Source organism: Epinephelus lanceolatus, chromosome 2 (genome assembly GCF_041903045.1).
Source record: "Epinephelus lanceolatus isolate andai-2023 chromosome 2, ASM4190304v1, whole genome shotgun sequence".
Classification (NCBI taxonomy): Eukaryota; Metazoa; Chordata; class Actinopteri; order Perciformes; family Serranidae; genus Epinephelus; species Epinephelus lanceolatus.
This window is the reverse complement of record NC_135735.1, coordinates 51,680,354-51,708,206: the sequence shown is the minus strand read 5'-3', so window position 1 is coordinate 51,708,206 and position 27,853 is coordinate 51,680,354. Positions and strand designations below refer to the sequence as shown.

Genomic DNA, 27,853 nt, shown 5'->3' with positions numbered 1-27,853 from the left:
TAAAAAAGCTCATAAAACCATTACTGCTGAGGACTAAAGGAATACAAGGCTCAATAGAGCTGTGACTCTCTGTCAGCCTGGCTACAATGCTAAAAAGAAACCTGGGTTTTTTTTATTTTCTTCTACATATGTCCGTTGCCACACAGCTTTTCTGTCTCTTCTGGCCTCCTCTGTAAGAGAATGGACTCGCGGTGAGGCAGAGTTCCTCACTCTGCCACTGCCACACTGTCACATCATAACGCTCTGGGCTTTCTTGACTCTGCTTTCGGCTCCCCGTACTCTGCTGGCGTCTGGACAGTAGTACTCTTGGCGCTGCTTGTTGGCTCGTCTGCTGTCCTTGTGCTCCTCACCTGTCCACTGCTCCTCTCTGGTCTCTCTGCTGCTCTCATGTTTCCTGTGTGGAGTCCTAAGTCCCTCCTCCTGCTAGCCGATTGGTCGCTGGCCACTCCGTTCTCCAGCGCCATTGGTCAGTCTATCAGAAGGTAAAAGCGCTTCACAGATGCAGGTTATAGACATAAGCCCCTTTTACACTGCCAGAATGTGGCGAATGTTGGGCTGTTTTGCTGACAAGCTGCGAGCATTTAGAGACACAGATTGGCGAGTTGATCCGAGGTGCCCAATTTTCCGCCTTGTTATATTGGCATAACCTTTTTGGTTTAAAAAGAACGAGGCGCCCTTCCACCATGGGAGGGGCTGTTGATGACTTGTGGGAGGAGCTGTTGATGACGCTGACATGCTGAGCACCACATTTTGTTACTTGCTACCGCCCCCCATTGCCCTGAAAAAGGCACATTCTGTATGAGCAAAAGTAGGCAGGCGGCATTTTGCTGCACTCCCCGATTTTGTTTTTATACTGCCAATACTGAAAGAAGACTGATTGGGCTTTTCTGCAAATTTGCACAATTCCTATTTAAAAAGGGCTTTAATGACAAATGCCCCGGCAGGAAGTAAAATAATACAATTAAAACTCAAACCATTTCAACCTAAAACCAAACAATAAAAGACATTAAAATCAGGCAATAAAACCCATCAAACACAATAAAACATGCAAATAAAAACACAACACTAAAGTAAAGTCATGCACAATAAATACAACACAATATGAACGCACAAAAAATAAAACCTATACTTCCGCCGTGCAACATAAAAACCTAGTATAGTAACTTTTGCAGAGTGGCGTGCAATCAAGTAGTAAGAAATCAAAAGTTACTAAGTAATGGTCTGAAGAGGGATTCTGTGGAAAGATTATTATGTTTTCAGTCTCAATTCTATATGTCAGAGCAAGATCGAGGGTGTGGTTAAAACAGTGAGTGGGTTTATGTAGACTCTGACTGCAGCCAGTGGAGTCCAATAATGAGATAAATGCAACATTGATCATGTTTCCGGTTCCAGTTCAAGACACGTGTTACATGTGGAGCTGTGTGTCTAGAATTTTTCTTTTTTTTTGATAAAAAACACCTGATAGAGAACTTACATCGACATTTATTAGTTCTCAGAAGGACTGTTTATTTAGCACGACTCATCTGTCGAAGAAGTTGCAACTAAAACGCAACAATGATAGAGTAGTGGGAAGACTCTGCGGAGCAATGCCGACAAAAATGTGGAGCCAAATGAGAATCAGGCGATCACTCAAGAATTAAGAAAACTAAACGAGTGCATCGCTGGATTGAATGACAGCCTGGAGAGGATGCTTGACGAAAAGATAAGAAGTTTACACGCATCCTTGGACAAGAACTTTAATAGTAAAATTGACAATTTCCGTGAAAAGATGTTAAAATTAACAAAAGAAAACCAAGATGCTCTTAAAATGGAAATTGAGAAAAGTACCAAGGTGATGCAGAACAGTCTGGATATTGAAATCGGAATATTGATGGCCCGTATTGACCAGGTGGAACGAAATATTAAGAAGACTGCTACGGCAGACTTCAAACCAGAAACCGGCATAATGATTTTTGGCTTGCCTTTTGAGGAAGGTGAACAGGTGGAGAGGTCGGTGTCCAAACTGCTATTGAAGGGCTGAGGTGCGACGCTGTGCCCAGCCTGGTTGCAGTGGAGAGGCTGAAGCCAAGAGGTCGCGGACCCGGCCCAGTTAAGATCCAGCTGGCCTCAGTCCAGGATAAAATTGCGATATTGAGAAGGAAGCAGAAACTAAGAGATGATGAGCGATACAACAAGGTGTTTATTTGCTCGGCAAAATTACATGTGGAGAGACTATTGGATTTGAATTTTCGCACCATATTAAAGGAGATCCCGGCGGGGAAAGACTTTGTGGTGACGGGGAATGGACACATTGTGAAACGAGATGAAGATCACCCACGCCGTGTTTCAGATCACAGAAGATGAAGTGTTTCTTTGGCCCATCATGATCACTCTGTCACTCTAGCACACTGGAATGTGAATGGATGGACTGTAGGAAACTGTAAGTTAAGATCTGTTATTTTGCATACTTTGAAACCGGACATAATTTCGTTGAATGAGAGGCATCTGTATGATGATAAAGTAATTGACCTGGACGATTATAAGTGGTTTGGTTATAATAAAGTGAAACATGTTAATGCTCCCAAGGGTTCAGGGGGCATTGGTTTTTTTGTTAAGAATGATCTGTTGGAACTTTATAGAATAGATGTCATAGACAAACAGTTTTGAAATTCCTACATTTGAAATCAGGATGTACGTTTGTAGTTTTCACCTGTTATTTGTCACCTGAAACTTCAGTATGGGGAAGGGACGCCTCGCTTTTGTTTAATCATCTTTTGAGTCAAATTTATTTGTGTTAGGAAGTTGAGGCAATTTTTGGCTGTGGAGATTTCAACAGTAGGATTGGTGCATTTGATGATTATGTAAAGGAAGTGGATGACATGCCCCCTAGATCCTCTTTGGATGATTTTGTAAATAGGCATGGGGAATCAATGATTGAATTTTTAAAAGAATCAAAATTATGCATTGTTAATGGAAGGATATGCCCCCTGAATGATAATTATACATCTGTATCTGTTAAGGGTAAAGCTGTAGTTGACTATATATTTGTACCATATGATTGCTTACAAATTTGTGACTCATTTGAAGTATTAGCTCCAAATCAACTAATTAAAACCTGTTGGTACCTGACCCTATTTTATAGGCCTCTGCTCGAAAATTACATATCCATGATGAAATGAATATATCTCTGCAACCACAAGGTCTATTTGAATACTTTTGGTGTCATGGTAAAGGGAACACTTTAAACACAGATTTGTTAAGATGTGTAAATATCAGTATATGTGTTATATGTGAAGAGTAAATGAAGATGGCACACAGCACAAATGAAATATTTTGAGGTTCGCCTAAAAAAAAAAAAAGCATTTTTAGGATGAGTATCCCTTTGGAATGATGCAGCAGCAGCTCTAAATCTCTATCACATCATAGTACAATATGTGAACATTAAATCTGCAAAGGTTGATTCTGATAAAGTGAAGCAGAACAATATTAGAGAGGTTTTAGTACAAAAAGTTCAGGCAAGCTCTCCAAAATTGCATCATGTTTGCATGTGATTTTTGTCATGTACAATCCTGTATATTTAATTTTTGTTTCTGTAAGTCCCTACTGATATTTAGGGTATACACACAGAACTGTCTGTTTTGTTTTTTAACTCTATTTCCCACTCCAAACTGACCAATATGCACCTACTACATTTGAACCTGTTTCTATTCTGAGATTTGGAGGCCCGTATCTCCGCAACGGCTTGGCCGATTTGAGTGATTGACACCTCGTTTGATTCATTAGAGCCAATAGAATGACGCTATACCCACCAAAACGAGATTGACAGCACTGTAAGCCAATCAGAGTCAGCAGAACGCGCTGTGGGGAGATGTCAGCTGCTGTGAGTGGTCATTGTTTTTGTTCCCCCGGAACCTTTTTTTGTTGGAGTTAGTTGTTGTTGTTTATTTAGTTGATGTTAAAACTGAGTTTGGGGCATGTAAAAAGTTTTTTACAGCCTTGTAGCTGAGGTTCTGCTGTTAAATTTGATGGGCAACATCACTATATTCTTCTGATCAGTGTATTGATACACACCAGGCCTTTATTAGCAGCTCTAGAGGTCTAGAGGCTCAACAGGTTTTAAACTTGCAAATTGCATGGATTTAATTGGAGAAAGATGTACAGTCCCAGATCATTCTGTATTGTTGTTAAAATTCTGAGACTGAGGCTTATGAACATACAGTTCTTCAAGAGAGTCACCTACGTTCCTCTACAAAAAAGAAAGTCAGCAGGGTTTTATCAACCAACTTTTTGTCTTCTGGTTTACAACAATTAACTCTTTTGAAATTGAAGAATGATTTACAATTTTGTTTTAGAGAACAACACAGTCTAGATAATTGGTATGGTAGTTTTTGTAAACTGATCAATAAAGAAATAGAGGTTGATAATAAAGCTGGAGACAACCATTGTTCTAAAAGAACGTTACGTAGCAGGAAACCATATTGGAATAATGAGTTGCCAAACTGGGGAAAGCAACTGGAGCTGAAAATATACCAATTGAGATATTAAAATCACCTAAATTATTTCATATTTTATGCAAATTATTTAGAATATGTTTTGAATTTGACAAAATACCATCTATGTGGCTTAAATCTATTATAAACCCAATACCAAAATCCCAACATGAGGATCCGAGGGTGCCATTAAATTACAGAGGGATCAGCTTAATGAGCACAGTTTGCAAGTTGTATTCTAAGGCTCACACTGTATTTAGAGAAAGAACGCCTCCTTGTTGAAGAGCAAAATGGGTTTCGTAAGACAAGGTCATGTCTTGATCATATCTTTGTACTGTCTACAATTATAAGGAATATAATTAGTGAAAATAAGTCAACATACGCCTGCTTTATTGATTTTCAGAAGGCCTTTGATATGATCAATAGGGACCTTTTAGCTTATAAACTTATTGAGTATGGGGTGAATGGAAAATTCTACAGGGCTTTAAAAGCTCTTTACAGTGAGCCCATAGCATGTGTAAGATTGAATGAGTATCACACAAACTGGGTCCCAACCTTATCAGGGGTGAAACAGGGCGATGCTCTGTCCCCCACACTGTTTGCAATTTATATAAATGACTTGGCTAATGAAATTAAAGCTTTAAATTGTGGCGTAATGTGTGGAGGGGAAATGATAAGCATTCTTTTGTATGCGGACGATATAGTTTTACTATCACCATCTGAAGACAAATTGCAGCAGATGCTCTCCTACACTAATGAGTGATGTAAAAAATGGAGACTGCTCATCAACCAAAAGAAAACTGAAATAATTCATTTTAGAAAACCTTCATTTATTCGTAGTGTTTACCAGTTTAAAGTTGGATCATATAAACTGAATTATGCAGACTCATATAAATACCTTGGTCTTTGTATTGATGAACATATGAATTTTATGAAAGGTGTTAAAGTTCTGTCCGAATCAGCAGGTCGAGCTCTGGGAGGAATTATTGGTAAGAGTAAAAATTTGAAAGATATGAGTTTCCAAACATATTCCAAGCTGTTTCAAGCTTGTGTATGTCCAGTGCTCGACTATACTGCTGGGGTTAGGGGCCTTAGAAGTATTTCTATGTGTGAATCAGTACAAAACAGTGCTATAAGATATTTCCTGGGTGTGCACAAATATATACCAAAGTTGGCTATAGTGGGGGACATGGGATGGGAATCGTGAGGTTCGTTGTAAGATATGTATTGTTCAGTTATGGAATCGGTTACTTAATATGGAAGAAAGTAGGCTGACAAGGCAAATATTCAATTGGGATAAACAAATGAATGGTTCCTGGTCCAAAGATGTACGTACATTATTTTGTAGTTCTGGGTTTGGTAATGCCTTTTTTAATAATGAAAAACTTAATATTAATTTGTTTAGAGAATCTGTGTTCACTGAGGAAAAAGTACAACGGGCAGAGGATATATGGACTAAACCAAAACTGCGTACTTTTACAAGGATAAAAACTGAATGTGGTACAGAGAATTATGTTGTATATAATTTGTCAGAAAAGCAGAGATCTTTATGTGCTCAGCTGAGATTTGGCATTTTACCTCTGGCTGTGGAAACTGGATGGTATGTTAATTTAGAAGAAGAAAGACGGATTTGTCCAATATGTTCTTTAAATTGTATAGAAAATGAGTTTCATTTTGTTTTCTATTGTCCTTTATATTGTGAACTGCATGAAGTTTTGTTTAGTAAGACAAGAATGGATGTTGATTTTGTAAATATGGATGACGCACAAAGACTGAGTTGGCTGTTTACACATGAAACATAAATTAGCCAGGTATCTGGAGAAAGCTTGGGAGAGGAGGAAGAAAGCTCTTTATAATTCATAGATATATAACAGTTCTTTTATATTTATTTATATTGTTTGTGTTTTTTTTTTTTTCTTTTTCCACGTTTTGTATATGTAAGACCGGAAGATGTATATTTTGTAAATAATGTGTCCTGTAATCCCATGTGGGATGGGCCAAATACATGGCATGACATGGAAATAAAATATAATGAATGAATGAATGAATGAATGAATGCATACATTTCATTATCAATATGAACATTAAAATAACCCACAATGATAACTTTATATGATTTAAAAACTAAACTGGATAAAAACAGGAGCACAGTACACTATAACAAATAGAAGTGGCTGTGAGGTTTTCCAGGTCGGATGTACAAGACTAAGGACAAGGCTTTCAAAGGAATTATAATTTAGTTCTGGTTTAGGGCTGATTAATAAAGTCAAAAATGGCTGCAACTCCCCCTCCTTGGCCGCTACCTTGCAGAATGTGGGTATTATTATGATTTGGAGGAGTGGATTCATTTAGACTAACATATTCATTGTGACACAGCCAGGTTTCAGTGAGACAGAGTAAATCAATATGATTATCTGATATTAATTTGTTCACTAAAACTACTTTAGATGATAGAGACCTGATATTGCTCCTGTTTAGTCTTTTTGTCACAAAGGATTTTTAATTTTTATTGGGTTTGTATGTACAACTCCTCTTTCTTTAATCTAAGATTTAAATAATTTAGGAGGTCAGGGGACAGACATCGTTTGTATTGCACTATGGTTGGGTAACTGCACTAGAAGTTTAGAGGAGCATTCAAGACTGCGACTGTGATTCCTGGTCTCAACTCTGGGTTTTCAGGGTTTTGAATCATGAACTCCATCCAAAGTGGAATGAATGCCGTCTCTCCTAATCAGACCAGGTTTTCCCCAGAAAGTTTGCCAATTATCTACGAAGTCCACATCGTTTGCTGGACACCACCTGGACGGCCAGTGATTGAATGATGACATGTTTTTACCGCCGACGTGAATAACAATCTTATCAAATCTACGTTTAGTCATAGCCAGCATTTTTTAAATTTGACTCATTGTCACCTGGCCCCAGGGATACATTTGACTATGTTCACCGGTGCTGCTAACTTGAAGTTTCTCAGAATAGAGCTGCCAATGACCAGAGTTTTCTCCTCATCGGGTGGGTCACTGAGTGTAGAAAACGGTTAGAAATGTGAAGAGGCTGGTGGTGAATCGCAGGCTTTGGCTCAGTATTACGCTTCTCTCGGATTGTCACCCAGCCTCCTGGTTGCACAGAGGTTGCCGGAGGTCAGCTAGCAGAGGCTATGCTATGTGGCTCTGCACCAGCTACAGGGGGCTGGCTTACTACCGCAGCTACCGAGTCATTTTCCATGGTGTGGAGCCTCGCCTCCAATGCAGCAAATAAACTACATTTATTACATGTATCACTGACGCTAAGTGAGGCAGAGGAATAACTAAACACACCGGGCAAAAGAGAGCACGAGAAAGAGAAGCCATCACTAAGTGCTAAGCTAATGTAGCTAAAAAGGCTAATAGCATGTAAACAACAGCTGGGATTAGCAAGAAAGTCTTTGAAAGGGAGAGAGAGCTGAGTTCTTAAATGGAACTAGTGTGGGTTTTAATGTCTAGTAGATATTTAGCAGCTGAAATGAGGAATATCACATAATGAGCTGGTAAGAGCTTGCTAGAGCAGTACAAAGACGCTATCATTGAAGTATCCGAAATGACACAACACGCCTACCACAGTACATCAGTACGTCGTCCTCCATGTTGCATGTGTAGTAGTGATGAAACCGCACAAAACGAGCATCAGATGTACTGTATTCATTATCAATATGTCACAATAATACTATCCAGGACCAATTAACACTTACTGCATCTGCAAATAATAGCACAATTCCATATCATTATACACATTTTTGTGTATCACATATGAATGCAAATATAAATATTATTAGAATATATTGTTCCATTTTTTTTTCTTTTCTCCAACTTTAATCTTGATCATAAAAACTAATCCCATCATCATTTTCAGGATTTAATCCATTAAATGCCATTTTTTTTCAAAATGCCAGTATCATTTTTATAAGAAAAAAAAAAAACAATGAGTGAATTAGAAATAAAATTCTAAATGCAAAGTGGATTTTTTTGGGAGGGTTTTTCACAGTCTGGTATATGTCAATAATTAACAACAACTTTGATCCAGATGCATTTTTATTTTTTTGTGCAGTGTCAGATTTTCGAATTAATCCCTTTGTGATACCATTATACACATTTTTGTGTATCGCATATGAATACAAATATAAATATTATTAGAATATATTGTTCCAATTTTTTTTTCTTTCTTTTTTCCAACTTTAATCTTGATCATAAAAACCAATTCCAATATCATTGTCAGGATTTTAACCCATTAAATGCCAGTTTTTTCAAAATGCCAGTGTCATTTTTGTAAGAAAAAAACACAATAAGTGAATTAGAAATAAAATACTAAACGCAAAGTGGATTTTTTTTTTGGAGGGTTTATCACAGTCTGGTATATGTCAGTAATTAACAACAACTTTGATCCAGGTGCATTTTTTTTTTTTTTTGTGCATTGTCAGATTTTAAAGTGAATCCCTTTGTGTTACTTTATGCACATATTTGTGTATCACATATGAATATAAATATAATATGAATATATCATTTCTTTTTTCTTTTTCCTTTTTTCCAACCTCAGTCTTGATCATAAAAACAATTTCCATCATCATTTTTAATGCCGTTTGTTTACGCCATTGTTGTGTTAGTAAAGAATCTCACATGTAGTTCATGTAAAATGGCCATTATTTTTATTTTTTATTACTCCTATTACCGTTGAAAGAGCCACCTTGGGTCGGAGGTGAGTCGGCAGATAGACTGCCCTCATGCGTGAACAACCCTCTGAGCCAGTCGCCCCCTCGTCTGAGACTGGGACTGGATATCTGGCATGCTAGAAAACTGGAGCGGTGTGACACAACTGACAAAGAGCATCAGCCAATGAGAGGCGGGATACGTCCCATGTCAGCACGCAGGAGGACGGAATAAATGTAAGGAGGACAAGCTGGCAAGCCACAACAACAATAGCGGCGTCCACAGGAGCATGTAGTGCGCATTGTGTTCGGACCCAGGCTCTGGAGGCAGATCTAATTCATTTATTTTTACTTCCACGCAATTTAAATAACCCACCTGTAGCCAGATAGTGCAGGGTCAAGGACAGACGTTCTCTAGGGTGTATGGCAAGCCTAAATCTGGTGTCTTTCTTTCTGGTGTGAATATTAAGAGGAGAAACAAGCTGCAGAGAATGGTCAACATGACTTCCAAAATCATAGGGAAGCCACAAAGGCAGCTCAGTGGCAAACAAGTTCTCACTTCAACGTCGTCACATACATCATTTAGTCATGGACTTTAAGGTAGCCTGGGTGTGTTGATGTCCTGGGACACTGTGTCAACTTCAGCCTGTACATGCATCGTCTGTTTTCAAAATACACTTCCCTTTTTAACAGGAAATGTACAGTTTAGAGTTCACAGTTTCTTTCAAAATAAACTGCGTCTAGCCAATAAATGCATGTGGTTGGGTTTAGGGAAAAAGAACAGGGTTTGGCTTCACAAACTTAGGGGAAGTGAACACCAACATCCCAGATGAAAGTCGGTGGTTGTTGGACTCATCCACCACCCCTCCCATCCACCCTACTCAAACGTTTGCCCCTTAACCTACATTGTTGCACAGCTGCTTTCCCCCTGACGCTGCCAGGTGCTATTACTGAATTATGGTGAATGGCCTCATATCATGCCTACGTGAAAGGACGCTTTTTTTTTTTTTTTTTGTCTGTCTGATGCCGGAAGTCACTGACCAAGCACCAGTATTTGACAACTTCGGAGAGAGACTGGGTTGCAGTGGTATGTGTGAAGAACTTGTGAGGAGTAAGGTCGTGATCACAAAGACAGTTTTGACAGCAGCTGGAGGCGCCTTTTTGTAATTGTTTTTAATGAGAATGAAGCTTTTTTGCCTGAGGTTTTTGTGTTGCAATGTGTGACGCATTTCTGCGCTCTCGATGCTTGGCAATTTTTGCCTCTGAAGCACTCTGAACTCCTCACGTTGAAAAAACTTCAACTTAAAGTGGAAAAACGCCCCACGTCATCTCCTTTTTCATCATCTTTTTTTCCATTGTCAATCAGATGATTTAAGAGGTGGCGGGCCTTCTGTGGTAGTCACAACAATAAGTTTACAGTCAGTAAACAATGGAGGAGAAACTGGTGGTAGCGGTTGCTGGATACCCAGAGCAATACGGACCGACGATAAATAGCAGGTTGTCAAACTGCCCCGGAGTCATCCTAAAATATGCCTGGAAACAGCCGTGATCCAGGCGAAGCTCCTGGACCATTTGGTGGTACTTACTGTGATCCACCCTCTTTTTTAGAGTCTCGTGCAGCCACACAGATCGCTGTTTTCCTTTGCCCAACAAACTATTAACCGACAGCCTCTCATCCTCAACCAGTGCTAGAGCAAGGACTCTGCCTGAACATTTTCAGAACTAGATACTGATTACTATCAAATAAATAAGATAAACAACAAGTAGATTAATACACAGGAAGGTTAGGAGGTGAGAGGGTGGTTGCCTGGCAACAATAAAAGGTGCAGCAAGCTTTTTTTTTCACTAGTGGCATTTAATCAAAAACAAAAGGCAGTGCACCTTGTGTTTTGCAACCTGTAAAATGCTTTCTGTGTGATCGGGGCCAAAATCAAACATAATTATTAATAATGACCCTTCTCAATGCTGCACAGTGGATTTGAACCCTCAGGGAGGTATTATGGATTACTGATGGCTAGTAGAAATATCTACAAAAAGTCCTTTGTGCCAAGTGCTGTCATGAGGTCATAAATTAAAGTAGGATCTATATGAATAACTATGACACAGGATGATGCTCCTGATACTTTGCTAGGGCTCTTTGCACAATATCTCCTTTTCATGGATACTTGAATATTGTTTATATTGCTGACTGATAGGTTGTGAGTTGTATTTTTTATGACTGTGTATAGCCAAGAGCATTTTGTATTTCCACTTTTATGTAGCCTATATGTTGTGTTATGTATGTTGTTTATGGGATGTGCTATGGTGAATGCACATTTTTATGTGTGTCTTTGGCATATGTTATGGTGAAACCAAAGGAAGATTTCCACATCATGGACAATAATGTTTTTTTTGTTTGTTTGGTTTTTTTTATTAGTATTCGTAAATCTGAATATTTTTTGGTGCATGAAAATTTCGGCTTTTGTCCGTATGTACACTTTTAGTGTGGATCCTGCATACTGCTTTAATAATGAGAACTTAGATGTAGTCCACAACACATGCAAAATGCAATCATAGTCAGACAAGGTGCTGCAAGGTTTGCTCAGATATGGCTTTCCTCCAGTTTGTCACTTTGCGCAGCTTCAGTGAAATAAGTGCTCAACACTGTACAGCCACAGCTCCATTTATTCTGCCTGACTGTAAGCTGAGAGGAGCTTCTTTGTGTTATTACACTGCACTGCAGTAACTTGATGGTCAGAGCCAGAGTAATAAAACACTTTGGATCTCCTTTGTGCAAACAGCTGACTTCTGATTTTAACAAAGCTTTTCTCCTCCGATGGGCAGAATATGCACATGCTAACCTTATCTACTTTCATCAGTCTCTTTGTATTTCATCCACCACAGAGAGGAAGACAGACAGAGAGAAAGCTATGCAGCTGTAGCACAGCAGCATGAGTGAATTTATAGCCTGTTGTTATAGCTCAGTTTAATTAAAATGTTCAGGATGCTCAGGCCCCATTAGAATAAATTGACATTTAGTGAGCAGTCTGATGATGAGTTATTAATTCTACAGTTTGGTTCCCAGTTAATTGAAAGTCAGACTTATTGGTCCAGCTGACCATATCTTGATTAATGATTGTCATGCACACAGAAAATTCAACCCAGGAGGTTTTGAACATACTGCTTTCTGTTGATAGACATTCAGGATACACTTCATAATGATGACATATACAATACAAAATGCGAATGCAGTGTGTTTTAAAGCATGACTTTATTTAATGATATGAGTCAGCCTTTTTTGAAAAAATAAAGAATTGTTGTTTTTTTAAAAAGGCCTCTTAAGAGAAAATATTGTCATTTTCACATGTGGTTTCTCATGTTTATTTTGAATATAAATTCAACATTACAATATGTTTTTTGTGTTTGGAACATGATTGAGTTCTGAATGGATGTGACATCACAGATTTCTGTAGATATTAGACAAATTCTCAGAGGTGGAGTTTATCTTGAATGAGTGCTAGACAGTCAGATATATTCACAGTCAACACATTATGGTTACCGCCCACTGTGGGGTGTCTTTCAGTCAAAGGTTACACATGTTTTTCAGTGCTCTTTAAAGTCTGGTTTCTCCTCCTGCAGCTGCTGAAGAAGTTGTCCCGTGTGCTTTACAACATTGTGGTTCTGTTCATTCCCTGGGAAGTGAGGATCAAAAAAATTGAAAGTGAGTCATATGTTTGCGTTATAGAAGTAATTCTGTTACTGTATAATGTCCAAAATGCTATAATTTCTTTACGTCAATATCCGTAAGGTACTGTCATATCCATGGATTTAGTGGCAGTTGACACACCATTTTAGAACTGGATCTAAACCCAAATTCGGTTTGTTCAGAACAGCTATCCATCAGTATGGTCGTACTATATGGTGTAAGTCATATAAGAATAGACAGGGCAAAGAAAGATGAATAAGTGCTTTTTTGAAAGTACAACTGATATGATACTATTGGTTTTGTACCATGACATCACTGTTTGTGTGTTAAAGGACAACTTCAGTATTTTTCAACCTGGGCTCTATTTCCCCATGTGTATGTGTGCTTATGATTCATGGGTACCACTCGTTCTAAAATTGGTTCAGTGTTGAGCCGCGAAACGAGCTAAAATGGTAATGGGGGCAAATGCGTCCCGTATAAAAGTGCTTTTTTTCGCCACTGACCGGTTCAGATCGCCAGTGCTATCTCTGTAGATAGCATATTGTAGTGGCCCTGGGGCAGTGGTGAGTGTGAATGAGTGGAGTCAGCTGTCAGTCAGTGTTGGAGCAGAGAGGGGGAGGGCTGCCCCGCTTGGTACAGTAAATGAATATGTGTGTGTGAAGTGTGTGTTATGCTAGAAAAGTCAGAGAACGGCGTCTTTTATGTGCTACCCCCTGGAGTGTTACCGGAGTTTTTGGAGTGCTCAAATAAACGGGCCTTTTTCCCGAACACAAGAACAGGATGTCGCGCAACACCCCGTACAGCTTTCTTAGGCTGCCTTTGTCGGACGGCGAGATACTGAAGTTGTGGCTAGTTGTGCTACAAATGGATGCTAACACTCCTCTCCAGACACTGCGCCTTGCAGACCATTGGGTCTGCAGTGCTCACTTCTCCCAAGATGACTACTGCCAGCCGAAGAAGAGAAGACATCCAATCCCGAAACACCTCTTCCTCAAGAAAACGGCTGTCCCACGAGTAGAGAGAGCTACAGACACAGTGGAGCAAAGCTTGTGACATCAGAAGTAAGAGAAAGGCTAAGTTAGTATGCTATTTACAGAGATAGCACTGGCGATCTGAACCGGTCAGTGGCGAAAAAAAGCACTTTTATACAGGACACATTTGCCCCCATTACCGTTGTAGCTCGTTGCGCGCCTCAGTACTGAACCAATTTTAGAACAAGTGGTACCCATGAATCATATGCACACATACACATGGGGAAATAGAGCCCAGGTTGAAAAATACCGAAGTTGTCCTTTAAGTGTATGCAACATGTGAAGCAGTCTAAATTGTTTCCTCTTTCTTGCTGAGGTCACTTTGGATCGGGCGTGGCTTCATACTTTATCTTTCTCCGCTGGTTGTTTGGGATCAACATCGTCCTCACCGTCATGACTGGAGCCTTCATCGTTCTGCCTGAGGTCAGCAGGTCTCTGACAATGTATATACAAGTGATCATATAGAATACTACATATCATATATGAATTGTAGGCTTAACAGTGATTTATGATGTAGTGCAAAAAAACTCACTTTTTGAAAAAGGTGGCCCCTGAGTTTTCCTTCGGATCCTCTACTTGACTCCATCGCCCTCCACCCAACACCAGTTTGTCATTATTGAGTTGGTACAACTTCATTTACAATTAATAACACAAGTGACGGAAGTGTGGACATTTTTCAGTCAGTTTTGCTAAAGTTTCTGTCAGTTTTCTGCTCTTGTGTTTATTTTGCATGTGTTGGTGGTGCTTTAAGGTTGGCTTGAAACTTGGTGGCATGTGGCTGTGAGTCACTTTTTGTTATGAGGAAATCAGCTCAACAGTCTGTAAACTCTCATCCTGCCGACATCTACCAGCTAGCCAGGTTGATGTTTTCAAATGTAACATTTGTTAACATCGAGAAAAGATGGAGATAATTATTATTATTATTAGATATTTAGGGCCTCAGCGACGACAAAGTCGTCCGTGAGGACCCTATTGTAATCGCGCTGTTTATTAGGGCCCGAGCGACAACGAAGTCGTCCGAGGACCCTATTGAAATCGCGCTTTTTATTAGGGCCCGAGTGACAACAAAGTCGTCTGAGGACCCTATTAAAATCACTCTGTTTATTATTATTATTAGGGCCCGAGCGACGACCCTATTGAAATCGCGCTGTTTATTATTAGGGCCCGAGCACCTAGCGGTGCAAGGACCCTATTGAATTTTAAGGATTTATTATTAGGGCCCAAGCGACGACGAAGTCGTCCGAGGACCCTATTGAAATCATGCTGTTTATTAGAGCCTGAGCGACGTCGAAGTCGTCCGTAGGACCCTATTGTAATCGCGCTGTTTATTAGGCCCCGAGCGACGACGAAGTCGTCCGTAGGACCCTATTGTAATCGCACTGTTTATTAGGGCCCGAGCGACAACAAAATCGTCCGTGAGGACCCTATTGTAATCGCGCTGTTTATGAGGGCCCGAGCGACGACGAAGTCGTCTGTGAGGACCCTATTGTAATCGCGCTGTTTATTATTGTTAGGGCCCGAGCGACGACAAAGTCGTCTGTGAGGACCCTGTTGTAATCGTGCTGTTTATTAGGTCCCCAGCAGGTAGCGGTGCAAGGACCCTATTGAAATGCAAGGATTTTTAGGGCCCGAGCACCTAGCGGTGCGAGGACCCTATTGAAATGCAAGGATTTTTTATTATTAGGGCCCAAGCACCTAGTGGTGCGAGGACCCTATTGAAATGCAAGGATTTTTAGGGCCCGAGCACCTAGCGGTGCGAGGACCCTATTGAAATGCAAGGATTTTTTATTATTATTATTATTATTATTCCTCCAAATGAAATGCCTTTTTGGGAGGCTTAACATACACGAAAACTCATGAAACATGCACTCTCGTGTGTGGGTTCCAAAAAATGGCTCAGTAGCGCCCCCTACAAAAGTTTGAGGAAACAGCCCCTGAAGCTAGTTTAACCTACATGTATGAAACTCGGCAGGCTTATGTAACGCCCGGAGACGTAGAAAAAAGCCTCTTGGAGGCATGCTCTAAACCCAACAGGAAGTTAGCCATTTTGAATTTACTGTGCAATTTTGGTGCATTTTTGGCCATTTCCAGGGGTCATAAATGAACGATCTAGTCCTAGAGATTTCATCCGATAGACTTCAAACTTTGGTCTGTCCCATCCCAAGACCTTGAAGAAGTTATCAAAAGCTTGAGTTTTCGTCAATGCGTGTGACCGTGGGATGGCGTCAAAGTTAGGGGTCTCGCCACTAAACAGGAAGTAGTTTATAACTCCAGCATACATGGCCCAATTTTGGCCAAACTTCACAGGATTGATGACAGTGCCGCCCTGAACACATCTACATGTCAATAATTAGAGATAAACATAGCGCCCCCTACTGGCAATGGGAAATGTCATGTTTTAGACTTTAATGTACATCTCCTACAGACTTGACCAGATCCACTTCAAACTTGATGAAAAAAGTCATAAGACGTTGATGATGCTTTATTGTGGAAACTGTGAGTTTTCATTGAAGGGCGTGGCCGCGGCCTGGCGGCGAACTTTGATGTTTTGCCGTGATGATAAACGTTGCTGTAACTTGACTCCACATGGGAATATCTTGCCAAAACTTCACACATATGATGACAGTCCAGCCCTGAACACATCTACAGAGGAATTTTGAATCACCGCCGTAGCACCACCTTCTGGCAACAGAAAGCTACTTTATACATTCTTTGATGTCCCTCTTCTAGCAGGTTAATCAGACCCACCTCAAACTTGCTGGTCTAAGTCCTTAGACCTTGATGATGCTTAAAAATGAAGCTTTTGAGTTTAATCAAATGCTGTCACCGTGGCGCCACCTTGTTTGTCATCAAACACGATGTTGTTTTGAAGGGGCAAGGGATGCTTGAAAACTCACCAAACGTGGCATACACATCACAGGTCACAAGTCCTGTTGTCTGATGTGATTTTTGTGCTTTGATGCACCAAGATGGCTCAACAGCGCCCCCTAGAATATTTCAATTAAGCAGCCCCCAAAGCTGCTTTGACCTGCATGTATGAAACTTGGTAGGCACCTGTAACAGTCTGTCACATACAAAAAAGCCATGCTCCAAACCCAACCAGTCCACCATTTTGAATTGACTTGTGCCACTTTTGTGCATTTTTGCCCATTTCCAGGGCTTGTAAATTAATGAACTTGTCCTACAGATTTAATCAGATTGGCTCCAGACTTGGTGTATGTAAGTGTGACTACGTTGTGACCAAAAGTTATCACAGGATTTGCCCAATGTTGAATGGCGCGCCCGCTGCCGAGCGTTGAATCTTGAGGTCTCGCCATGAAAAACGAAATTGCTGTAGCTTTGGCATAAATGATCTTGTCTCCACCAAACTTCACATGATTCATATTAGTCCCGCCCTGAACACATTTTCATTACCATATTTCCTGATACTCATAGACCCAAATAGTGGCGACAGGAAGTAGGTCTTAGCAAACACTTATCTTTCGATTTATTTGAAAGTTACATGCTGTGGTGTATATTTGATGTAGAAAAACATGATGTATAATTAGTGCGCTCTCCAACTGCCTCTAGTGGAAAGAGGAAGTGATACAAAATGTGAAATATGTCATTCGAGCACTGTATCAAGGATTCATTCCTGCATGCGATATCTAACTTTGACAGAGTTGTGTGAAGGTGCGAGGGCCCGTTCATTGCTGCTTGCAGCTTTAATTAGGGCCCGAGCGACAACGAAGTCGTCCGAGGACCCTATTGAAATTGTGCTGTTTATTATTATTATTATTCTTGCGACATTTCGTGTCACAATTTTGGCCCTTTCCCAAATTTGAAAATGCTTCTAACTCTCCACATTCGTCCGGCCACATCCGAAATTCGATATTTTTGGGCGGTTGCACATGGTCGGCGCGAAATGCCGAAATAGCGCCCCTACAAATTTTCAAAATACCCTCCCCATTGGGGTTAGTTTGTTGTAGGCAAACGAAATTTGGTACACACATGTATCATACTGAGACGCACAAAAAAGTCTCTTAACGTCATGGTGAAATCCCAACAGGAAGTCGGCCATTTTGTTTTGAATTTTTTCGTTACAGCGATTTCCACAACTTACATTTGAATGAACTCCTCCTAGGGATTTCATCCTATCGACTTCAAAATTGGGACAGATCATCCTGAGAACATGCTAATCAAAACTTATTAAAAGCTTTTCTCTATGTAAAGCGACGTGACCGCTAGGACGTGACAAATTTTGGCGACTTTTCATTTTCTTGCCATCGAATTTCAAACGGCTCTCCTGCCCACATACTTGATCTCAGCAGCTTCAAACTTGCTGGACATGATGATGGCTCCGCCCCGAACGCATCGATATGTTAATATCCCACCTTACTCATAGCGCCCCCCGGTGGTAACAGGAAGTGACCAGTTTTTACTTTAACATGTGCTAATGCCACAAAGTTGAGCGTATCAACTTCATTCCACTTCTAATGCATGCAGAACAAGTTGGTGAAACTACTTTACGAACGCTGTGAAGCTACGTTTAATGGTGTCCATGTGGCGGCGTGGTGACTATCGATCCCTCGCCACCAAATACGTTTGGCTTTTTGATGGCTTCACCGTCCCCATATCCTCATGAAAATTGACACACAGGTCAAGAATGGCAAGCTCTTGCTTCTGATAGGGGCGTCACCCATGAGGGGGACAAAATGCCTCTATAGCGCCCCCTTGAAATTTTTTGAAAAACCCTCCCCATAGGATTTTTTTGGAGTTGGAACATGAAAATTGGTACACATGTGTATGTTGTCCAGACGCACATAAAAGTCTCTGGCACCAATGGTCTACTCCAAACAGGAAGTTGGCCATTTTGATTTTGACTTGTCATTTTGACATGATTTCCACATTTTAATATGTATTTTAATGATTTCGTCCTAGGGATTTCATCCAATTGACTTCAAATTTTTTACAGATCATCCAGACACCATGCTGATCAAAAGTTGTGCTCTGCATGTCTGTAGGTCAAAGGGCGTGGCTGCTATGGTGCTGCCATTTTTGATCCATTGCCATGCATATTCAAGCAGCTCTCTCTCCCACATAAGTCATCCAAACTGCTTCAAAATTTCTGTACATTATTAGAGCCCCGCCCTCAACGCCTCCATATGCTCAAAGGCAATCTTGCTCATGGCGCCCCCTTGTAGAAACAGGAAATGCCATCTTTTACACTGACAAACGCCAACCTCAAGCTCCTGACCTGATCAACTCCATCTCCACAGTGACACACGTGTCCTGTCATGTTGCAGGCCGCAGCAGTGGCGACTTTTCATCCTTCGCCACGGAACATCAACTTGATATAAATCCTTCATGTATTGTCCGATTTGCTCGAAATTTCGCATGTGTGATGAGGGTCCACCCCTGAACGCACCTGCCCATATCTGGTTTCGCTCATGCCGCCCCCTTGTGGAAACAGGAAATGCCTTATTATACATTGATATTGTCAGATTTGCTTGAAACTTCCCATGTGTGATAACGGTCCACCCCTGAACGCACCTGCCCACATCTGGTTACGCTCATGCCACCCCCTTGTGGAAACAGGAAATGCCCTATTATACATTGACATTGTCAGATTTGCTCGAAACTTCACATGCGTGATGACGGTCCACCCGTGAACGCACCTGCCCACATCTGGTTACGCTCATGCCGCCCCCTTGTGGAAACAGGAAATGCCCTATTATACACTGACATTGTCGGATTTGCTCGAAACTTCACATGTGTGATGACGGTCCACCCGTGAACGCACCTGGCCACATCTGGTTACGTTTGTAGCGCCACCTGGTGGATGAATGAAACATTGCGTTTTTTCGCTCCTGCCAGGTTTTTTCTCACTTCGTGCCACAGCCCCCACGTGCCTCAGGCCCCCGCGGTTACATGGGGGAGTGAGGGCCCGATCACAGCTGCTTGCAGCTTTAATTATTATTATTATTATTATTCTGAGAATATAATACCCAATTTGGCCCCTTTCCCAAATTCAAAAACTCACCAGATTTGGCACACACGTTTGGTCTGGCGAAAAATTTTATAGTCTATTGCCGTCCTGAATTTCCACCACTAGGTGGCGCTATAATCAAGGAAATTGTGTTTTGGGTCATAACTCCCATATACTTTGTGGCACATTCAAAAACCTATTATCCACGCGTTCAGTGAATTGTGCTGAATCTCGTGATATAAGCCACGCCCATTTCTGCCTACCGTTTTTTCCCCCGCAAATTCGCATAATGTCCCAAACCTACTTTTTCGAACTCCTCCTAGGCAGGACTTTTCTGACAAAAAATTATTAAAAGAATTTTGATATTCCAAAGAATACTGAAGTTATTAAATAGCAGCTTCCTGCAGTCAAAACTATTTTTAGTCGCAAATGCGAGTGCTGTGACAGACGGTTCGCCACACTACCGACATTTTATTCCGCTCGTCACAGCACGCCGTTTGATTGCGTTATCAAAATGGCGCTATTATTCGGCCTTGCTTTTAACTTATTCCACTGAATACCGAATGTGTGTTTTTTTTTTGCAATATTCGGACGAATATATTCGGTTACCGAATATTCAGTGCATCCCTAGTTTGTGCAAAATTCGGTGCAAATCAGCCAATAAGTGGCGCTCTGGTGGCAGTCTAATTAGTGTGAACGGAAGTAAATTGGAAAATCTTCAAATCCTCTTCAAAACACACACATTCACCCTCATCCACGCACATGCGCAGTTGCGCACTCTCAGCTGATTGTAAACAGATAAGATGGCGACAAGACGCAACTTCAGTGTTCATTTAAAGCTAGAAGTTTTGAAATATTCCGAACAAATGTCGGGGGAATACGCCGCGGGGCATATGACGCCTGGTATGCAGAGGACGGCAACAAGACCTTCACAAAAGGAGGGAACATGAGAGCAGCTGACAAACGCAAGATAATGGCTTACCGTCTCCAGGTCCAGTAATTTCCTCTTTCGTTGGTGTCATGACTGCCCAGTAGTACCTGGACAACCGAGCCGTGGCGGCACACAGGTATGTGGCGTGTCAGAGGAGAAACGAGCCGTTAACATTTCACTTTGTGTTAGGTAACGTTAAATTAGGCTGACCAAACGTCCTCTTTTGCCCGGACATGTCCACTTTTCACGTCCTGTCCGGGGCGTCCGGGGCGTCCGGGTTTTTTTTATAAACTGATAATGTTTTTCCGAGTGCTTGTGTGTATGTGTTAGAGTGCGGCATGGCCGCATATTTTTGTTCGAACCCGAACCGAGCCCGACATTATTTATAACCAAAGCACTGAGTTTGTGCCACACAGTTGTTACGGTTACAGGCTCTTTAACCCTATGGGCCCGAACGACGCATAGTCCATCCAAATTCACACCTGTTCTTCTCTGTGGATTTTCTCCGCGACCGTGCGTCATAGCGAGAAGAGAGAAGCCACACATATCACGTGAAACAGTGGAATCATAGCTTTCAAACAAGACCAAGCACTTGTCGGTAGTCCAATGTTTTCACAGCGAAAAAAATGAGAAATTTACACTAAAATTATGTATAACAGAGCTTTCATACAGCTCTGCACACACATTACTCTTGGATGGATTACTCGCGAATGCAGCATCACACAGAAATACCACGCATATCACATGAAAGCGCAGGAGCAGAGCTTTCCAGTGATACCACACATCATTGTGTTGTCATCCCATCATGCTATAAATACAGATTAATTGTCTACAAAATAAAAACCTGACGAATTTTTTTACAACCCATTATACAGATCTTGTTATCAGTCACTTCATATAGTGAGGAATATCGTATCTTACCACGTCTTAGCCTTGCCTGCGTTTCTCCCTGTCTATCCACATTTGTAGTCCGGCTTTCAAGATGCAAATATCTCCATATTGTCCAATTGACACTCCATCAAACTTTGTATGACAAAACCAGCCACTTCACCTTTGCGCACCCAGACAACTGCAGCCTAATTATGCATACATGACAGGGCCTAGTCACCATATACATTGAGGGGGACATGTGTCCCCCCCCCAATGCCCAAAATGCCCCCCCAGTATATAACTGAAACTGAAAAACAACAACAAACTTTGTTTACTGCAAACAAAGTGGCAAATATTATCTTGGACGACATCATTGCACTTGGTTGACTATTTTTGGCATCAATTATTTTAGTTTCAGAGTGCTCGACAGCTGTTAAGAGCAGTCTTGAGTAGAGTTGGGTACCGAAAGTCGGTGCTTATATGGACAATCTTCAGATTGTATATCCTATCCCTAACAAGCTAATTGAGGTCTGAGACCCTGGCTAAAGTTGTGTGAGAGCTCAAATGTCTTGGGATGCCCATACTTTTGCATGGTGCTCCTTTCTTTTTTCACTCTAAAATTGTACAGAGGTGCCCAAACTTTTTCATGCAACTATATGGAATAAGAGTTACCTGGCTGAATGGCACTGTCTGCTATATCAGGATTTAGTCAAGTCTTAGTGTTAAAAAAAGCACATTACAGTTTCTCATATCTTGTTGGAAACTGATACAGGTGCCGAGATCATCCATTTTATTATCCAGCATCTGTACCTCAGCTAGCAGGATGCTCGACAGAGAACATTATATGGCCGGGAACTAAGCTGATGTTTGATCACTCCATGTTTGCCTCGGTGCCTTTTTAGATGCTAAGATGGACACAAAAAATGTAGCCAGGATTGTAGCTGGAGCTCATCTTTCCACTTTTCCCTTGATGTTTCCTCTGATGTTTGCATTTGAAAACCTCCACTGGCCAGTTAGCAGAGTCAGCAGGGAGAGAGTTCATAAAGCAGTAAGCTGATTTCCTTATCCTGATGAGTGTCTCGAAGTTGTATCTCATCATTGTCCAATAATAATCACAAAAAGTATAGCTGATATTTGTAAATAACTGAAATAGTATAGGTTAGCATGGATTTTGTGAAGCTGACAGAGAGGCATCTGGAGAGGTCTGCATCTAGCAATCAAATTAGTTACTCCATCCTCGATTCTGACTAATAGTGAATAAATATTAATTCATTTGGAGGATGCTCTATAACGTAGGTTACAATCCAAGTGATGTTGCTAGGTACGCGTCTTGCGTCCCTGACACATTAAAATCTGAAAGGATGAAGTAAACTCACTATTGTGGAGGTGCGGTGAATAACGGGCCACCCAAGATGCGATGAACGCCCGGGCTGCCTCAGCTGACCTAGTAGAGGACAGGGGGAAAACCTCCGGCCACCTGGTGGTCCTGTCCACCATGGTGAGGATGTAGGTGAACCCACGGGGGGGGGGGAAGGGGGCCCACCAGGTCCACATTTACATGATCGAAACGCTTCTCCGGCACCACAAACAGTGCCAAGGGGGCTTTGGTATGGCGCGTCACCTTGGCACGCTGGCACGCAACGCAGGAGCCAACCCAAGCCCTGACGTCCCTCCTGAGGCTGGGCCAGATGAACTTGGCCCCCACTAGCTTGGTTGAGGCCGATGAGCTAGGCTATGGGTGGTGTCGAAAACCCAGCGCCTCCAGCCAGCAGGCACCATGGGTCGTGGTTGTCCAGTGGAGATGTTGCAGAAAAGTGTAGTGTTAGCAGCGTCAAACACCACATCCTCCAGCCGCAGGGCTGTGGGGGCCGTCCGGTAGGCCTGAACGTCCAGGTCCGCGGCTTGGTCCACTGCCATGGCAGCATAATCACAGCCCAGGTGGACAGACCCTGCAACTGCCCGGGAGAGGCAGTCGGCGATGAAGTTGTTCTTGCCCGCTACGTGCTGGATGTCAGTGGTGTATTTGAAGATGGTGGAGAGCTGCCATTGCTGCCGACCAGACCACGGCTCTGAGGTTTTGGCCATGGCAAACGTCAGCGACTTGTGGTCGCCGTGACCGTGAACCGGCGGCCCTCCAGCAGGAACCTGAAGTGACGGGTGGCGAGGAAAAGACCAAGAAGTTCTCTGTCGAAGGTGCTGTATTTCCTCTCTTTGTCACAGAGCTTCCAACTGAAAAAGGACAGCAGCTGCCAGGTGCCGCCCACCCACTGCTCGCATACCACCCCCACAGCATAGTCCAAGGCGTCTGTTGTGAGTGCGGCTGGGGCAGTGGGAGACGGGTGTGCAAGCAGAGTGGCGTTGGCCAGCGCAGCCTTGGCGGCTTCGAAGGCGTCATTCATCCCCGGGGACCAGTCAACCTCGTCCTTGGGCCCCTTGCCCCGCAGGGTTTCGTACAAGGGCCGCATGAGGTGGGCTGCATGAGGCAGGAAGGTTGTAAAAGTTCACCATGCCTAAGAACTCTTGCAGCAACTTCACGGTGCAGGGGCGTGGGAAACTGGCAACAGTGTCCACCTTGGCCGAAAGGAGGACGGTACCCTGCGGGGTGACATGGTACCCAAGGAACGTGAAGGACGACCGGCCAAACTCACTCTTGGCTGGGTTGATGATGAGGCCGTGCTCTCTAAGCTGCTCAAACAGCTGTTGTAGGTGTGCCAGGTGCTCCCCTGTGGACACACTGGCCACGAGAATGTCATCCAAGTAAACAAACAAGAACGGCATGCCTCGCAGCACAGAGTCATCAGGTGCTGAAATGTCTGTGCCGCCCCCTTGAGGCCGAAAGGCATTCTCAGGAATTCAAAGAGGCCAAAAAGTGTGATGACCGCTGTCTTGGGCACATCCTGTGGGTGGACTGGCACCTGGTGGCAGCTGCGCACCAGGTCCACCTTGGAAAAGACGGTGGTGCCCGCCAGGTGGGTGGGAAAAGTCCTGCATGTGCGGGACCGGGTACCGGTCAGGGGTTGTGGCGTTGTGATGGCAAGCATGTTCGACAGACAGAGCGACTCAACCCCTCCAAGCGTGCAGGGGTATGAAGCAAAAGAGAGGGCATCGATCAGGCGGCAGTTCATTACGTCCACCAGCAGCCTCAAAGCACAGAGGAAATCCGCGCCCAAGAGCGGTGTAGACACGGTGGCAATGACAAAATTCCAGCCGAAACGCAGCCCACCAAAACACACCTCCACATACCTAGTGCCATAGGTAAGTATGGGCGTGCCGTTAGCGGTGTCCATCTGGGGGCCTTGTCCGCCAGCCATAGTGTCCACAGTCTGTGCCGGCAGGATGCTGCTCTCAGCCCCCAAATCAGCCAGGAGACGTCGGCCGGACAAAGTGTAGGTGATAAACAACAGCTTGCAGTCTCGTCCAGCGCCCATAGCTGCTAACGAGCAATGACCCTGGCATATCCCTGGGTCTCAAAACTGCATGGTCCGCGACACTGTTTGGCCTTGGCCCCAAACCTGGCATGATAATAACACATTCCCTCCTCACGTTGGCGGCGGGGGCAGGGTCGAGGCGGTCTGGGAGGGAAACAGTGCAGAGGAACAGAGCCCAGCACCGCCAGCATCCACTCCATTAACTCGGACGGTTTGCTGTCGCTGAGGCCGTTCAGGGACAGCAGGTGGTCCGCCTTTTCCAGGTCTGACAGTTCAAAGAGTTTCAACAGGAAAGTTTTGAGTGCGATGTACTTGCCATCAGCCAGAGGAGTCTCCAGCAGTACCATCGCCCTGGCCGTTGTTGCGGCATCCAACGCCGCCACTACATGGAAGTACTTTGTAACGTCCTGCATTATTCCTCTCAGCTGGAGCTGGGCCTCGATGTGCTGAAACCACGGCTGTGGGTTGTGCTGCCAAAAATCGGGCAACTTGATGGTAGCGGCGTAGATGTTAGCACCGGCATTAGCGTTAGCATTAGCACCATCCGGTGCGGGCGCTGCAATGTTGTCACCGTTGCCTTCGTTGTTTGACGTATTCTTCTCACGGGGTCACCAATGTGGAGGTGTGGTGAATAACAGAACAGGAGACGGAGATGAGTCAAGTCTGCTTTACTCTCCACATAAAATAATGTACACTGTACAGTGAGGCAACAACATGCTAACTGCCGGAACCGGAAATTCCAGGCACACCGTTCTCTACATCACCTTTTCTTTTGAAGGTACAGTCCTTTGGTGAATGTCTCTCCAAGTTTCTCTATATGGGTCACCACACTATCATTAATTTCTTTGATAATGCTACATTATGAACAACAGATGATGCTTTGAGCAGTGGCATCACATGACTTTCCATGTGTTAAGTATTGCTATTGCTACAGAAACTATTGAGAGTAAAATTTATGTGTTGACTGTTATTCCCAAACTGTCTGTGTTTTTGTGCTGATGCTCTGCATAGATCTGACACTTGGACTCTTTTCCTAAGCATAACCAAGTGGTTTCTGTGCCTAAACCTAGCCAAACGTCAACCACAGTGTTTTTGAACCATTAAGTTTCAATGTATACATAATAACTGTAAATGTAACATATCTGTGGTTTGCAGAAATGTTAGATACCAACATTTTTTTCTGGCAATTATTCATTGCCGATTATTGGTGTCCACTTAAACAATATGCGCATGTCTCGTACAAGATAACAAGATCCCATTTTGTTATCGTCTCAATGAGTGAAAAGAAAATAGCAAAACTCCTCTCAGAAAGTAAGATCATTTATTTGTCAAAATGTTAAACTATTAAATTTATATAGTAGTTTTATTTAAATGTAATGGATTATCACATAATATCACAATCTTATCATATTTGATTCAGAATCAAATTCTTTCCGTGTGCACCCATACTTGGCCAGTAAAGCTGATTCTGACTCTGCTTTACTTGATACTGGAAGAGTTTGGAGCTCTCTATAATCAAAACAAAATGTGACCTTTGCATGTGTTGTACATAGACTGAATCTAAAGATACATGTAGCCTACACTGTGGTTTTGTAAATATTTATTTTTAGATTTAGGATTTTATTTGTTTAAAGGACAACTTCAGTATATTTCAACCTGGGCTCTATTTCCCCATGTGTATGTGTGTGTATGATTCATGGGTACCACTCGTTCTAAAATTGGTTCAGTATTGAGGCGCAAAACGAGCTAAAATGGTAATGGGGGCAAATGCGTCCCATATAAAAGTGCTTTTTTTTGCCACTGACCGGTTCAGATCGCCAGTGCTATATCTGTAGATAGCATATTGTAGCGGCCCTGGGGCAGTGGTGAGTGTGAATGAGTGGAGTCAGCTGTCAGTCAGTGTTGGAACAGAGAGGGGGAGGGCTGCCCCGCTTGGTACTGTAAGTGAGTATGTGTGTATAAAGTGTGTGTTTTTTCGCCACTGACCGGTTCAGATCGCCAGTACTATCTCTGTAAATAGCATACTAGCCTTTCCCTTACCTCTGGGCTGTGTGATGTCACAAGCTTTGCTCCACTGTGTCTGTAGCTCTCTCTACTCGTGGGACAGCCGTTTTCTTGAGGAAGAGGTGTTTCGGGATTGGATGTCTTCTCTTCTTCGGCTGGCAGTAGTCATCTTGGGAGAAGTGAGCACTGCAGACCCGATGGTCTGCAAGGCGCAGTGTCTGGAGAGGAGTGTTAGCATCCATTTGTAGCACAACTAGCCACAACTTCAGCATCTCGCCGTCCAACAAAGGCAGCCTGTGAAAGCTGTACGGGGTGTTGCGCGACATCCTGTTCTTGCGTTCGGGAAAAAGGCCCATTTATTTGAGCACTCCAAAAGCTCCGGTAACACTCCAGGGGGTAGCACGTAAAAGACTCCGTCCTCTGACTCTTCTAGCGTAACACACATTTTATACACACATACTCACTTACAGTACCAAGCGGGGCCGCCCTCCCCCTCTCTGCTCCAACACTGACTGACAGCTGACTCCACTCATTCACACTCACCACTGCCCCAGGGCCACTACAATAACCTATCTACAGAGATAGCACTGGCGATCTGAACTGTTCAGTGGTGAAAAAAAGCACTTTTATACAGGACACATTTGCACCCATTACCGTTTTAGCTCGTTTCGCGCCTCAATACTGGACCAATTTTAGAACGAGTGGTACCCATGAATCATACGCACACATACACATGGGGAAATAGAGCCCAGGTTGAAAAATACCGAAGTTGTCCTTTAATGTCCAGATGAA

General features: G+C 42.7%; 1 protein-coding gene across 2 annotated transcripts in view; it reads left to right on the top strand.

The window, feature by feature from the left end:
- tmc3 (transmembrane channel like 3) overlaps positions 1-27,853 on the top strand; it is a 178,823-nt gene that overhangs the window by 45,400 nt on the left and 105,570 nt on the right. For both annotated transcript variants that reach the window (XM_078162494.1, XM_078162484.1), the window contains exons 4-5: positions 12,763-12,844; positions 14,177-14,283. In XM_078162494.1, the coding sequence (XP_078018620.1) occupies positions 12,763-12,844; positions 14,177-14,283 (189 nt within the window). The remainder of the gene's footprint in view (positions 1-12,762; positions 12,845-14,176; positions 14,284-27,853) is intronic.